Source organism: Crinia signifera, chromosome 12 (assembly GCF_055691185.1).
Source record: "Crinia signifera chromosome 12, ASM5569118v1, whole genome shotgun sequence".
Lineage (NCBI taxonomy): Eukaryota > Metazoa > Chordata > Amphibia > Anura > Myobatrachidae > Crinia > Crinia signifera.
This window is the reverse complement of record NC_139228.1, coordinates 11,459,923-11,475,073: the sequence shown is the minus strand read 5'-3', so window position 1 is coordinate 11,475,073 and position 15,151 is coordinate 11,459,923. Positions and strand designations below refer to the sequence as shown.

General features: G+C 46.3%; 1 protein-coding gene across 2 annotated transcripts in view; it reads left to right on the top strand.

The window, feature by feature from the left end:
- The window catches only part of LOC146050502 (NACHT, LRR and PYD domains-containing protein 12-like), a 40,671-nt gene extending 27,603 nt beyond the window's left edge, over positions 1–13,068 (top strand). For both annotated transcript variants that reach the window (XM_083167547.1, XM_083167548.1), the window contains exons 10-13: positions 3,142–3,312; positions 7,309–7,479; positions 9,158–9,322; positions 12,811–13,068. In XM_083167547.1, coding sequence (XP_083023673.1) covers positions 3,142–3,312; positions 7,309–7,479; positions 9,158–9,322; positions 12,811–12,901 — 598 coding nt within the window. In that variant the 3' untranslated portion in view covers positions 12,902–13,068. The remainder of the gene's footprint in view (positions 1–3,141; positions 3,313–7,308; positions 7,480–9,157; positions 9,323–12,810) is intronic.
- The last annotated feature ends 2,083 nt before the right edge of the window (positions 13,069–15,151 follow it).

The following is a 15,151-nucleotide window of genomic DNA, read 5'->3' as shown; positions in this document are numbered from 1 at the left end:
ACTGCTATAAATTATATATAACTCTATTATTATATTGCACTATATTATTATATTACTCTTATTATATTGCCTTATATTATTATATTACTCTCTATTATTATATTGCTCTATATTATTATATTACTCTCTATTATTATATTACTCTATATTATTATATTACTCTCTATTATTATATTGCTCTATATTATTATATTACTCTCTATTATTATATTGCTCTATATTATTATATTACTCTCTATTATTATATTACTCTCTATTATTATATTACTCTCTATTATTATATTGCTCTATATTATTATATTACTTTCTATTATTATATTACTCTATATTATTATATTACTCTCTATTATTATATTGCTCTATATTATTATATTACTCGCTATTATTATATTGCTCTATATTATTATATTACTCTCTATTATTATATTACTCTATATTATTATATTACTTTCTATTATTATATTGCTCTATATTATTATATTACTCTCTATTATTATATTGCTCTATATTATTATATTACTCTCTATTATTATATTTCTCTATATTATTATATTACTCTCTGTTATTATATTACTTTCTATTATTATATTGCTCTCTAAAATTATATTACTCTATATTATTATATTACTCTCTATTATTATATTGCTCTATATTATTATATTACTTTCTATTATTATATTGCTCTATGGGCCTTATTCTGGTCGGTGCGGACGGAGCCGAATATGCGGCCAGGACCGTGCGTCCTAAAACCCCGCCTTTCGTACGGATCGCTCACTCTGTCCGAATGCGGTAAGAAGCTGTCCGAACGGACCCCAAGTGTATTTCTCATGAATACACCTCCTCCATCTCAGGGAACCTCCCCCATCATTCGATGGTCCCAGACCATCGAATGGAGGACCGAGTGGCCAGGCAGCTCCCACAACCTCAGACCACACGGGCATTTCTCCGTGCAAAAACGCCCATGAAACGCGGGGTGTAAACATATGGTAATGAGCCCAAACAGCCCTTCACGCCCCTCTCCACCCCCTGTTCGTAGTGTACACAATTCAGGCGGAATTTGGACGTGCGTCCCGTTCGCACATGCGCAGAGACGCCTCTGCACATGCGCAGACACAAAACATCGGCGGACCGACCGCACGCGGACATTACCGCACCAACCAGAATAAGGGCCTATATTATTATATTACTCTCTATTATTATATTGCTCTATATTATTATATTACTCTCTATTATTACATTTCTCTATATTATTATATTACTCTCTGTTATTATATTACTTTCTATTATTATATTGCTCTATATTATTATATTACTCTCTATTATTATATTGCTCTATATTATTATATCACTTATTTATTATATTACTTTCTATTATTATATTGCTCTATATTATTATATTACTCTCTATTATTATATTACTCTCTATTATTATATCGATTTTACATAGGGAACAATGGGACATTGCCCCCTCATGGGTATAAAGTATGGTTAATGCACCCCCATTGTTAACGCCACCCCACTATTGACGCCAACCCGAAGCGTGGCGAGCCCGCGAGGGGCAGCGGTACGCGTCCTCCGACCTTTTCATACCCCCACTATACACGTAAGCGTGGAGTTGATTTTATAAAGTGTGGCGAGCGCAGCGAGCCACCAGGCCCGAAGCATGGCGAGCGCAGTGAGCCCCGCGAGGGGACATGTATACCTGTGAAGTTATGCGCGTCCCCTCGCGGGGCTCGCTGCGCTCGCCACGCTTCGGGCGCGGTGGCTCGCTGCGCTCGCCACACTTTAGAAAATCAACTCCACGCCGATGTGGATAGTGGGGGTATGAAAAGTTCGTAGGACGCGTACTGCCGCCCCTCGCGGGCTCGCTGCGCTCGCCACGCTTTGGGTTGGTGTCAATAGTGGGGTGGCGTTAACAATGGAGGGCCATTTTACCCATCAGGGGGGGTTTGATATTAAAATGGGGGGTTTTGGGGCTTTTTACATTGAAATCAATGTAAAATTGTGTCTCAGGGATCATTTTACATGTATTCCAATGTAAAAATCGCGTCGATCGCATCGCATGCGATTTGGTTGGCATGCGATGCGATCAAAATCGCGGGCGCCGTGCTAGGAAACAAGTACACAAAAATTATTCCAAAATCCGGAAAAGTCCCTTATCCGGAATGCTCGTGGTCCCGAGCATTTCGGATAAGGGATACTCAACCTGTACACTGTATTATTATAGTGTTCATTCTAGCACCCGCTATCTTTGAAAACACATGCAGTTCCTCTTCCCTGCCTGGTGTGTCGCTGTCTGCTGTGGTGTTTCTAGCACAGTGTGGTCTGTATATCAGCACTGATATGCAAACCAGACTTGTGCTAGAAGCACCACAGCAGACAGCAACACCCCAGGCAGGGAAGAGCAAATGCATGGGTTTTCAAAGACAGTGGGTGCTAGAATAAACCCTATTGTTATATATTCCTCTATATTATTATAATACTTTGTATTAGTATATTGCTCTATATTATTATATTACTCTGTATTATTATATTGCTGTATATTGTTATTACTCTGTATTATTATATATCTTTATATTATATATAATTCTATTATTATTTTGCTCTATATTATTATATAGTGCTGTATTATATTACTCTGTGTTATTATATTGCTCTATATTATTATATAACGCTGTATTATTATATTACTCTGTGTTATTATATTGATATATATATTATTATATAACACTGTATTATTATATTACTCTGTGTTATTATATTGCTCTATATTATTATATAGCACTGTATTATTATATTACTCTGTGTTATTATATTGATATACCGTATATACTCGAGTATAAGTCGACCCGAATATAAGCCGAGGCACCTTATTTTACAACAAAAAACTGGGAAAACGTATTCACTCAAGTGGGACCCTCACTCGAGTATAAGCCGAGGGGGGCTTTTATAGCATAAAAAATGTTCTGAAAAAGTAGGCTTATACTCGAGTATATATGGTAAATTATTATATAACGCTGTATTATTATATTACTCTGTGTTATTATATTGCTCTATATTATTATATAGCACTGTATTATTATATTACTCTGTGCTATTATATTGATATAAATTATTATATAACGCTGTACTATATTTCAGCATGGGAAACGTTGGCCTGATAGAGAGCTCTTGTGCTCATTTGGCTTCTGCAATAAGCAATAACCAGTCCCTGAGGAAAGTTGACCTGTCCAGTAATAACCTGGCTGGTGTTCACTTCAGTGACTTGATGACAGCACTGTCCAAGCCAACATGCCGGATTGCGGATCTGAAGTGAGTGTAACTGATGTACACTGAGATGTATAGAGAGTCAGGGGCAAACGCAGGATTTTCAGAAGGGGGTTTCCAGAGGGGCGGAGCAAAGCACGGAGATGGACACTTAGGTGACCCAGTATATGCTGGGTCAGTTAAAGTATTATAGATAGACCAAATGTATATAAATAATAATAATAATAATTATATATATATATATATATATATATATATATACACACACACACACATATATATATATATATATAAATAAATAAATAAAAGCAGTGTAGACCCCTGGGCATAGGAATGTATTGGGGCCCCTACCGATCCTCCAGCGGTAGGGGTGGGGGAATCTTTGATGGCCCGTGGGTGGTAGGGGGTATTATATCAACCGCTCAGCATGTAGGGCCTGGATCAGTAATTTCCACTAATTACCCCTTTACTGTACAGATGGTGGGAGATTAGGTGGGAGAAGGGGGCATTGGGCTGAATGAAGGGGCCCTGATACATAACTTCCAGGGTGGTAGAGGATGTTTAATATGCAGAGGAGGGGTGTATAGTGGAGTGGACTTATTATTCATAATTTTCTGGTGGGAGGACAGCTTGCTTGACTGCAGATATCTCCAGTTCCCAGAAATAGATTTCTTAGATTTTAATGGAAATACAACTAGATAATCCCACCTACCAAATGGTATTGGGGACTAGGGGATCAGAGTTCAGGAGGCAGAGCAATCTGCCAACGAGTATATAGAACTACATACCAGGTGTGTGGAGCTGGAGCAGTAACCAGCTGCTGGAAGGCTGATATCTCTGGTTCTGGGAACAGTAGAGACAAGCTACTAGTGTCAATCAAAGGGGGAGAGTCCCAGCTTTTGGAATATACCCTCAGAAAAACTCCAAGTCAGACAGAACCTGAAATATCTGACTGGGAAAAGCAATTAACAGGCTTGGATGGGGACCACTGCTTTGAAGTCAGATATCTCCGGTTCCCAAGGGCCGATTTTCTAAATTCTTGTACCCATGGAAAGAGAAGACCCTCAGCTTTTAGCCTAGGGTCCATAGACTCCTGGTTTTTTTTGGGTACTCAGAAACCCCCCTGCGTGCGCTACTGAGAGTTATTATGCACAGAAAGAAAATTGGGTGGCCAAAGAATCTAATGGTGTGTACACACGGTACAGTCCAGCATGAGATTTTGACTATAAATATATATTTTTTTTTTTTTCTTCTGGTTTTTCCTTTTCAGTTGTCCCGATTATATGTCTAACAAGTAAAAGTGTATTATGTATTTTTATAAGGATATGTGAAGCAACAAGTTCACAAAGAAGCGTACCCCACCCACTTAATAGACGTAGGAATGACTCTAAGCAGGGTACTAACATTACAGTAACCTTTTTTTATTGAGCAATAACTACATAACTGCTTTTCCAAATGGATAAAAATTAGGTGGCATACCTCCCTTACATAAGACAAAGCAAATAAATCCTGTAGGGTTTTCTTTAAAAAAATTCACAAAGCGCAACAAGGTTTCTTTGTGAGTCGTACATGGAGTGCCATGTAATCTTTATTGTTGATTGCAGTCATCCACCTGCTGGGGTGATGCCCGGCTGTGGGCTGTTACTAGGCTGCCCCAAGGTGGGCTATGAGTGAGGACATCCACCATCACAGCCAGCAATGTAACCAGCTACAGTGTGACTGTGCTAGCATGGGCTTGTAGCCTGTTTCTGTGTTCTCCAAGAAACATTGCATTCATATGAAGACCACGGCACAGGAGTTGTGTGCAAAGAAAAATCTGTCTGCCTCATTTATTTAGCTATCCATCCATTGTGTACAGAAGAAAATTACATGTGGCGTGTGGGGCATCATAATAAGGTGTGGGGTGTTACGGTTCTGGGAGAAAAGCCATGCAAAGGTTACTGGTAAGGACAGGCCACAATCCTAACCCTAACTCTGTTAATCCCTCTAGAGATCAAAAATGGGAAACTAAACAAAATGTGGTGCAGCTGTCCCCCACTGGAAAGGATCCTCCAGTAGTCCAACGTACAAATATCACTGGACAGGTGACCCCTAAGCAGGTCTACTAACAAAGGTCACGAAGTAGGAAACAGTGGTTATGGATAGAGGCAGGAGGTGAGGGAGAGAGGCAGTGTATGAGAGGGCAAGTGTGCTGGAGAGGTAGACGTGGAGAGGCAGAAGGTTATAGATAGAGGCGGGAGGTGAGGGAGAGAGGTAGTGTATGAGAGGGCAAGTGTGCTGGAGAGGTAGATGTGGAGAGGCAGAAGGTTATGGATAGAGGCAGGAGGTGAGGGAGAGAGGCAGTGTATGAGAGGGCAAGTGTGCTGGAGAGGTAGACGTGGAGAGGCAGAAGGTTATGGATAGAGGTGGGAGGTGAGGGAGAGAGGTAGTGTATGAGAGGGCAAGTGTGCTGGAGAGGTAGACGTGGAGAGGCAGAAGGTTATGGATAGAGGCAGGAGGTGAGGGAGAGAGGCAGTGTATGAGAGGGCAAGTGTGCTGGAGAGGTAGATGTTGAGAGGAAGAAGGTTATGGATAGAGGCAGGAGGTGAGGGAGAGAGGCAATGTATGAGAGGACAAGTGTGCTGGAGAGGTAGATGTTGAGAGGAAGAAGGTTATGGATAGAGGCAGGAGGTGAGGGAGAGAGGCAGTGTATGAGAGGGCAAGTGTGATGGAGAGGCAGCAGGTGATACAGAGATACTGCTGGGCATTTTCTATGGAACAGACTTCGTGTAATGCCTTCTTGGAATGGAGGCTCACCATCAGCACAATCTATTTATTCTACACTAAATCACAAATCATTTATTTTTTTCTGTCAGCCACCACTATTACCGTGTACAAGTAGATCCATCTAGTATACAAGTAGTGGGTTTGGAACACTTCTGGGGAAGATGTATGCCTCTGACAATCTGACCCTAAATGGGGTGTGGTGTAATCCTGCAGCAGATTGATGTTGCACTTATAATAAATAAAGTGCAACATACAACTCAGAACAGCTGATTGAGGCTTCCAGCATCACCCAAAAGCCCCTGGGCCACCATGACTTGTGCATCTAGCATACACCTAATAGTAATAGGGTAACACCGCCCTCTGCTGACACTCTCTCTTCTAGACATAAGAAAAAATGGCCCCACTCCATGGGTGTAACGCTGCAGCAGACTGATGTTGATGTTGCACTTTGTTTAATAATAAATAAAGTGCAACATACAACTCAGGACTGCTGAGCCCCTGGACCGCCATGTCATGTGGATCTAGCATAGAAGGTGGTGTGAATTTGCCAGGGTAGTTGTGTCTTGAACCGCACACTGCACAGTGGAAAGTGTACAGTAATGGGTTTATAGCTGTGTGCAGGGAACCATGTAACGAGTGCACTGAGCCACCACATGACTGAGAATATCCTGAGACTGTTACCTGTTATCACCCGGCTGCCAGGGGGGAAATTACAGGTAATATAAACAGCGCTGGTCCTAGGATTCAAACCGGGGACCCCACCATAGCCATGTATAGGGAACCATGTTACTATGCACTGACCTCACCATAGCTGAGCTGGACATGATTTTTTTGTGTTTTTTTTTGTCCCAGATGTTGACATAGTCGACATGGACACCATCTAAGTGTACCACGTCCCCTCGCATGGCTCACTGCGCTCGGCACACCATTTTACTCTCCCACCACGTCAGAGTGGACGGTAGGGCATGAAATACCACCTGTCGGCACATGTCGGCTCAAAACAATCCCTTGAAAAACTCATGTCCACCTTTTGACTGTCAACCTTCCCATTGTCGACCTAATGCTTGTGTTGACCGTCCGACCCTGGCCATGTTGACCTATTTTAGGTGTCGAGCTAATGCCTGTCCACTTTATGTGGTTGACACACAATGCAAGTTGACCTTAATATTGGCAACCTAATGACTGTATACCCTTTTTATTGCGAGGACATGGTTGTGATATGTACACCACACACACACACGATGGTTCTTTGTCACTGTATTCTGCTCTTTGCAGTGTGAGGAGCACTGGGCTCACAGAGAGGTCTTGTCCCCAGTTGGCCTCCGCAGTAAGTAAGAACCAGTCCATAAGACGCCTTGACCTCACTGAGAATAACCTGGCTGGTCCTCTCTTCAGTGAGCTGATGGCCGCCCTATCCAGCCCAACATGCCTGATTGAGGAATTACTGTGAGTATAACAGATCTATATGTCACTAAGAGGGGGCCGCAGGGCTGCCGGGCCCCGGTAAAGTATTGGGGGAGTGGCCTAATCACAGGAGGTGTGGCCACCTCCCGCAATTAGGTCACGCCCCCAAAATGTTTAGGGGGATGAAAAAAACACTCTAAAGTCAAGGGGGGAGTGTTATTGTGTCCCCCCCTTTAGCAGCAGCAGCACACAACTACAGCATGTGCTGTGCTGACAGCAGGCTCAGCATGAGCTCTCCCGCTGTCAGTGAGACGCTCATGCTGAGCTTGCTGTCAGCACAGCATATGCTGTAGGTGTGGAGGGATGGAGGGGGAAGGGGGGGTGAAGGGGGCGGACCAGGGCCCCCGCCGGGCCCCTCAGCAAGCCAGGGCCCAGGTTATTGTCCCGCAACACCTATCTACTGTCACTGAGGAGGAGCTGGCAGTCCAGGCAGAGTCTCCATTGCAGCTCTGTGGCTCCAGGAATGCTGGGCGCACCTCCCCCTTCCATTAAGGTCATACCCCTTTATGCCAGGCTATGCCTCTTTTCTGTCACGCGCCACTGTATGAAAGTACTGATCTCTGAACTAGAGTTCTATGGCAATGAAACAAGGTGAAACCACAAGGTTTAGACAATAACCTGGCTGAAGGAACAACTAGGCACTGTAAAGGTCTGTACACAGGTCTGTCGCCTCCGCCAATATCAGCGTCCACTGGAAACCGGTGGGGTGCTGGCATCAGAAATCCAATACACACTTGCCAATGCTGGTGGGGGAGCGACGGCTGGAGGGGAGTGTGGGCTATGCAGAGAATACAAGGCGTGTCGTTAACGACCCAGGTGAGCGCACATCGTGCGTCATTGGAGGCGAACACACTGGGTGATCCAATGAACAATAACGCTCAGAAGTGCCAAAATGAGCTACATCTCTTATTATATTGCCTAGTGTGTATGGGGCTTAACTCATGGCAACCAATCAGATTCCATGACTACTGTTGATTGCTTAATAATTATTTGTGATTGGTTGCTATATTTTTTGGCATATTATTGCTTTTTGCACCATACTATTATATTAAGCCAAAATAGTGCATGCAAAACACACATTAAGGATGGCCACTGATTGGCTCACCATTGATGGCGCCATCTGTAATTTACATGGGTGGCATTAAACCATTCATGGATTATGGCTACCAGTTTAAACCGTCATTGAACATCACTAGCTAGGGACACGTGAATAAGACAGGCCAATCAGAAAAGGGGGTGCGGTTAAGTGTGGTGCATCAGGAAGTGGCTAATTGCCACATGGTAGAAGGACGGAGATGGGATTCCTGTTTCTGTTGCACCCAGCTATATGGGCTACTTAATGCAGAACTGACCAGGAGAGAACCCTTCCCCGTAATGGCTGCCATACATATACGCCCAGCAGCGCCGGATGGTGCGGATAGAGAAGATAAATGACGAGCCCATGCATTTAATATATTTTGGAGAGTCTTTCATTTGTGTCTCCGCAAATAGCAGAGATAAGACAGTTGATAAATGTGCCCCTATTACCTGCGGGATCATTTAGATCTAGGAAGTACCTGAGCCGTGAGTGTGATGTCATATGATTACGTCATCACAGTATTGTACTTTGTACAGTATCTGTTTGTATTGAGTGCACTGTGTCTTATCTTGTATTATGCAGGCTTTGGGATACCCAGTTGACGGATGAAGAAGCGACACACCTGGTATCACTGAGTAACAATACACAGCTCAAGCATCTGGATCTGAGTAACAATCATTTTCTGGATAATGGCTACAAATCTATCAAGGAACTTATACAGAGATCTGACAGCCTGAAAAAGATTGGGTACAGTATATAAAACACATTCATATTAGGCTTGTAACCAGTGGCGGATTGTACCGGATTCGGCATGAAAAGCCGGCGGTCGGGATCCCGGCGTTCAAAATCCCGACGCCGGAATCCCAAACGCCGAAATCCCGACAGGGGGGGGGGCGTGGATCGGCACACTAATTTATTCTCCCTCCGAGGGTGTCGTGGACACCGACGGGGGGAGAAAGTGTTGGGATTTCGGGGTTCAGGATTCCGGCGTCGGGATTTTGAACGCTGGGATCCCGACCGCCGGGATTTAAACTGCACTCCCATAACCGCACCATGACTCTAATCCTCTCTTCCCCCACCATAACCCTCCCATCCCAGAGCCTAACCCTAATCCTCCCTTCCGGCACCATAACCCTCCCTTCCCACTGCCTAACCCTCCCTTCCCGCACCATGACCCTAATCCTCCCTTCCTGTACCATAACCCTCCCATCCCAGAGCCTAACCGTAATCCTCCCTTCCCACACCATGACCATAATCCACCCTCCCCGCACCATAACCCTCCCTTCCCACTGCCTTACCCAGTGGTCAGGGAACTCGGTCCTCATTACCCCACACAGTGCATGTTTTGCTGGTAACCCAGCAGGTGCACAGATGTACTAATTATTCACAGACACATTTGATAAGGTCCGAGGGCGGAGTTAATTATTTCACTTGTGATTCTGTGAGGAAACCTGCAAAACATGCACTGTGTGGGATAATGAGGACGAGTTCCCTGACCACTGGCCTAACCCTAACCCTCCCTTCCCGCACCGTGACCCTAATCCTCCCTTCCCACACCATAGCCCTCACTTCCCACAGCCGAACCCTAACTCTCCCTTCACTCAGCCTAACCCTCTCTTCCCGCACCATGACTCTAATCCTCCCTTCCTTCCCTCAGCCTAACCCTCTCTTCCCGCACCATGGGCCAGATGTACTAAGCTTAGAAAAGAGATAAAATAGAGAGTGATAACACACCAGCCAATCAGCTTGTAACTGTCATTTTCCCAACACAGCTTGTGACATGGCAAGTAGGAGCTGATTGGCTGGTGGTTTACCACTCTCCATTTTATCACTTTTCAAGCTTAGTACATCTGGCTCCATGACTCTAATCCTCCCTTCCCACACCATGGCCCTAATTCTCCCTTCCCGCACCATAACCCTAACCCTCGCCTCGCTTCCCACACCATAACCCTGACCCTCACTCCCCATAGCCTTACTCATTCCATGAACTGTGATTGCCATTCCCATGTGTTGTAGTTGTCTGTCCCATGCTCTGTGATTTGCCGTCCCATGCCCCCTGATTGCCCGCCCCATGCCCTCTGATTGCCGTCCCATGCCCTCTGATTGCCATCCCATGCCCTGTGATTGCCATCCCATGCCCCCTGCTTGCCGTCCCATGCCCCCTGATTGCCGTCCCATGCCCTCTAATTGGCGTCCCATGCCCCCTGATTGCCATCCCATGCCCCCTGATTGCCATCCCATGTTCCCTGATTGCCATCCCATGCCCCCCTGATTACCATCCCATGCCCCCCTGATTACCATCCCATGCCCCCTGATTACCATCCCATGCCCCCTGATTGCCGTCCCATGCCCTCTGATTGCCGTTCCATTCCCCCTGATTGCCGTCCCAAGCCCTCCGATTGCCATCCCTTGCCCTGTGATTGCCGTCCCTTGTCCTGTGATTGCCGTCCCGTGTCCTCTGATTGCCGTCCCATGTGTTGTAGTCGTCCATCCCATGCCCCCTGATTGCCATCCCATGCCCACTGACTGCTGTCCCAAGCCCTCCGATTGCTGTCCCTTGCCCTGTGATTGCCGTCCCTTGTCCTCTGATTGTCGTCCCATGTGTTGTAGTCGTCCATCCCATGCCCTGTGATTGCCGTCCCTTGCCCTGTGATTGCCGTCCCTTGCCCTGTGATTGCCGTCCCTTGTCCTCTGATTGTCGTCCCATGTGTTGTAGTCATCCATCCCTTGCCCTGTGATTGCCGTCCCTTGTCCTCTGATTGTCGTCCCATGTGTTGTAGTCGTCCATCCCATGCCCTGTGATTGCCGTCCCTTGTCCTCTGATTGTCGTCCCATGTGTTGTAGTCGTCCATCCCTTGCCCTGTGATTGCCGTCCCTTGTCCTCTGATTGTCGTCCCATGTGTTGTAGTCGTCCATCCCATGCCCTGTGATTGCCGTCCCTTGCCCTGTGATTGCCGTCCCTTGCCCTGTGATTGCCGTCCCTTGTCCTCTGATTGTCGTCCCATGTGTTGTAGTCGTCCATCCCTTGCCCTGTGATTGCCGTCCCTTGCCCTGTGATTGCCGTCCCATGTGTTGTAGTCGTCCATCCCATGCCCTGTGATTGCCGTCCCTTGCCCTCTGATTGCCGTCCCTTGTGCTGTGATTGCCGTCCCTTGTCCTCTGATTGCCGTCCCACATGTTGTAGTCGTCCCTCCCATGCCCTCCGATTGCCGTCCCTTGCCCTGTGATTGCCGTCCCGTGTCCTCTGATTGCCGTCCCATGTGTTGTAGTCGTCCATCCCATGCCCCCTGATTGCCATCCCATGCCCACTGACTGCTGTCCCAAGCCCTCCGATTGCTGTCCCTTGCCCTGTGATTGCCGTCCCTTGTCCTCTGATTGTCGTCCCATGTGTTGTAGTCGTCCATCCCATGCCCTGTGATTGCCGTCCCTTGCCCTGTGATTGCCGTCCCTTGCCCTGTGATTGCCGTCCCTTGTCCTCTGATTGTCGTCCCATGTGTTGTAGTCATCCATCCCTTGCCCTGTGATTGCCGTCCCTTGTCCTCTGATTGTCGTCCCATGTGTTGTAGTCGTCCATCCCATGCCCTGTGATTGCCGTCCCTTGTCCTCTGATTGTCGTCCCATGTGTTGTAGTCGTCCATCCCTTGCCCTGTGATTGCCGTCCCTTGTCCTCTGATTGTCGTCCCATGTGTTGTAGTCGTCCATCCCATGCCCTGTGATTGCCGTCCCTTGCCCTGTGATTGCCGTCCCTTGCCCTGTGATTGCCGTCCCTTGTCCTCTGATTGTCGTCCCATGTGTTGTAGTCGTCCATCCCTTGCCCTGTGATTGCCGTCCCTTGCCCTGTGATTGCCGTCCCATGTGTTGTAGTCGTCCATCCCATGCCCTGTGATTGCCGTCCCTTGCCCTCTGATTGCCGTCCCTTGTGCTGTGATTGCCGTCCCTTGTCCTCTGATTGCCGTCCCACATGTTGTAGTCGTCCCTCCCATGCCCTCCGATTGCCGTCCCTTGCCCTGTGATTGCCGTCCCTTGTCCTCTGATTGCCGTCCCACATGTTGTAGTCGTCCCTCCCATGCCCTCTGATTGCTGTCCCTTGCCCTGTGATGGTCCTGGTTCTCTAGTGAGTGCTATCATTTTGCTACTTTTGTGACGATGCATTTTGGATTTCATTCGCCAATTCTGAATCTACAATATATGTGCTGATAATTCCAATGTCATTTCTTACTCTTTTTTTTTTCTAGAATCATAAACCCTGGTTGGTCCAAGCAACAAAACGGTGATCTGATGGCAATGCAAAGAGCAGGCCAGAAGATAGTATTAGAGTCTGTATAAACTCTCCTAGAGGTATTACTGCAGCACGAGAACTGTCATTGCACAGTAAGCATAATGTACAGGAAATGTTAATGGCTGGAAGAAATTAGGGATAAGGCTGTCGTAACCCTTTCAGTGCCAACATCTCTGTGAGATGTGCAAAATACCTGCTAAAAATACCAGCGTCACTCACCTTTGTTATATTAATTCAAATAAAATACGTTGTGTAAAAAAGCTGATATGTCCTATATAAGGTAACATTACAGATCATTCTGATGAATACAAATGTTTTCTTGGCAATTTTCACACCTATTTTGACCAATTCAATTGGCACTCTAAGGGTTAAGCCATGTCGGGGCCCCTGGACTTTCAGGTATTTCAGCCGACTCCGGCACTTCATCACCCACTACAGCAGTCCTCATAATCTAGCGGCTCCTCACCGTGTTCATTGCAGGGCTGAAATCAGGGCTGTGCGCGCCTTGTGGCAACTAAAAAGACTTGCATATCATTGTTCTACCCATTAAATCAACAAACTATTCATTTTAACTTGTGATCCCAGTATACACTGTACAAAAATGTTAATGTGCTCTATCAGGATGTATATGCTATCAGCAGGAAGGGTCCAGGCGCAGTCAGCCAATCACAAGTCACCAACATCAGTGTGTATGTATTGCCCCAGGGGTCCAGCATGTGATAGGTCTCCAAGTGCATGGTCTACATGCATAACATAACCTTACAGTACCTGCCCCCCCCCCCCCCCCCCCCCATTCCCTGCCAAATCAGTCTATTGGTCACAAGACGGATATTCGCCAGCTTTGCGAATACTCTGGATAGTAAATTTAACCAAATGGAGTCACAAAACAGTACTGGATGAGACCAGAAGTGCGGCAGCTCTGAGCTGGTACAGAATACCTGTGCAGACTGCTCCATCCTGCGCTACAGAGCTACGGGGACTGGCAATACTGTAGCTGCAGACAGAGGTATGCCGGGCGCCGGTACAATTTTGGGCCGTGTCCTAATTGCGTAAGGCGTGGCCACCTCCGACGAATAGGCCACGCCCACAAAATGGAGAGGGGTGAAAAAACCACTAAAGTCGAGGGGAGTGTTATTGTTCCCGTCCATCCGCCACCCCCCCCCAACACCCAGCAGCAGTACACACCTACAGCATGTGCGGTCAGTGAGACGTTCATGCTGACAACACAGCGATTAGATGATAAAAATAGGTGAATCGATGAAAATAAAATTTTAATATGACAGAAATGAAATTAAATGGTTAAAAACAGCATCAGAATATTCCAGATTGCAAGGAATTATGAATGACCCACAGTGGGGTTGGAATATAACCTGCACTGTCCGCAATAGCAGCACTCCCGATTGTTCATGGAGTCCACACGGAGTATTTTCCTGGACTGCTGTATGAGGGAGTCCCTTTTAGATGGTTTGATGGGTCTTCAAGCTCTCAGTAATTTGTATCCAATTAAGCCAGGTGTGATTTAGCCAAAGACATCCAAACTTGGGGGGACCGGGTGGTCAGAGAAATCAGCAGGTGGGTCCAACGTTACTGGTTCTGGACGCTAATGCTAAGCCCGTTGTCAGCAAACCACATGCTGTAGAGGTGTGTGCTGCTGCTGGAGGGACGGGGGGGGTCAGACCAGGGCTCCTGCCGGGCCCCTCCAGCAAGCCCGGGCCCAGGTAATTAGTACCTGCTCCCCCCTCCTCTCGGTGGCCCTGGCTGCAGAGGAACAAACTGGGGCTACAGCAAGAATAGTGGGGCAATTCAGATCTGTTCTGACGGTGGGGGACTGTTCATGTGCATAGGCGCTAATACGCATGGACACTCCCAGTGGCGGCTCCTGCCTTTAGACTTAAGGGGGGATGCATATTCCTGGGTACTGCTCGTTGCAAACAGTCATTATATATTTGCAGGTTATTAGTTTGATTTGCGCTGTACCAGTGTTTGTATGCAATTACTGTAAATAAATGATGTACTCATATGCACACAAACACAGGTACAGAGCAAAATAAACACTTTTTATAACTTTAATTTTAATTAAAGTACACAAAATGATACTCTTAATAAAGATCTACACACAAATATTATTAAATTAAAATAAACTTCCATTCACCTCTCTGGTGCAATGCATACCTTCCTTCAGCTGCATCACACTGACTCACTGAAGTCTGGGTATGCTCACTGCAGAGAATTGCTTCTGGGCTGCACAGACAGCAGCCCATAGAAGCACTGTAGCTCTGGTGATGTGCTCATGGCCA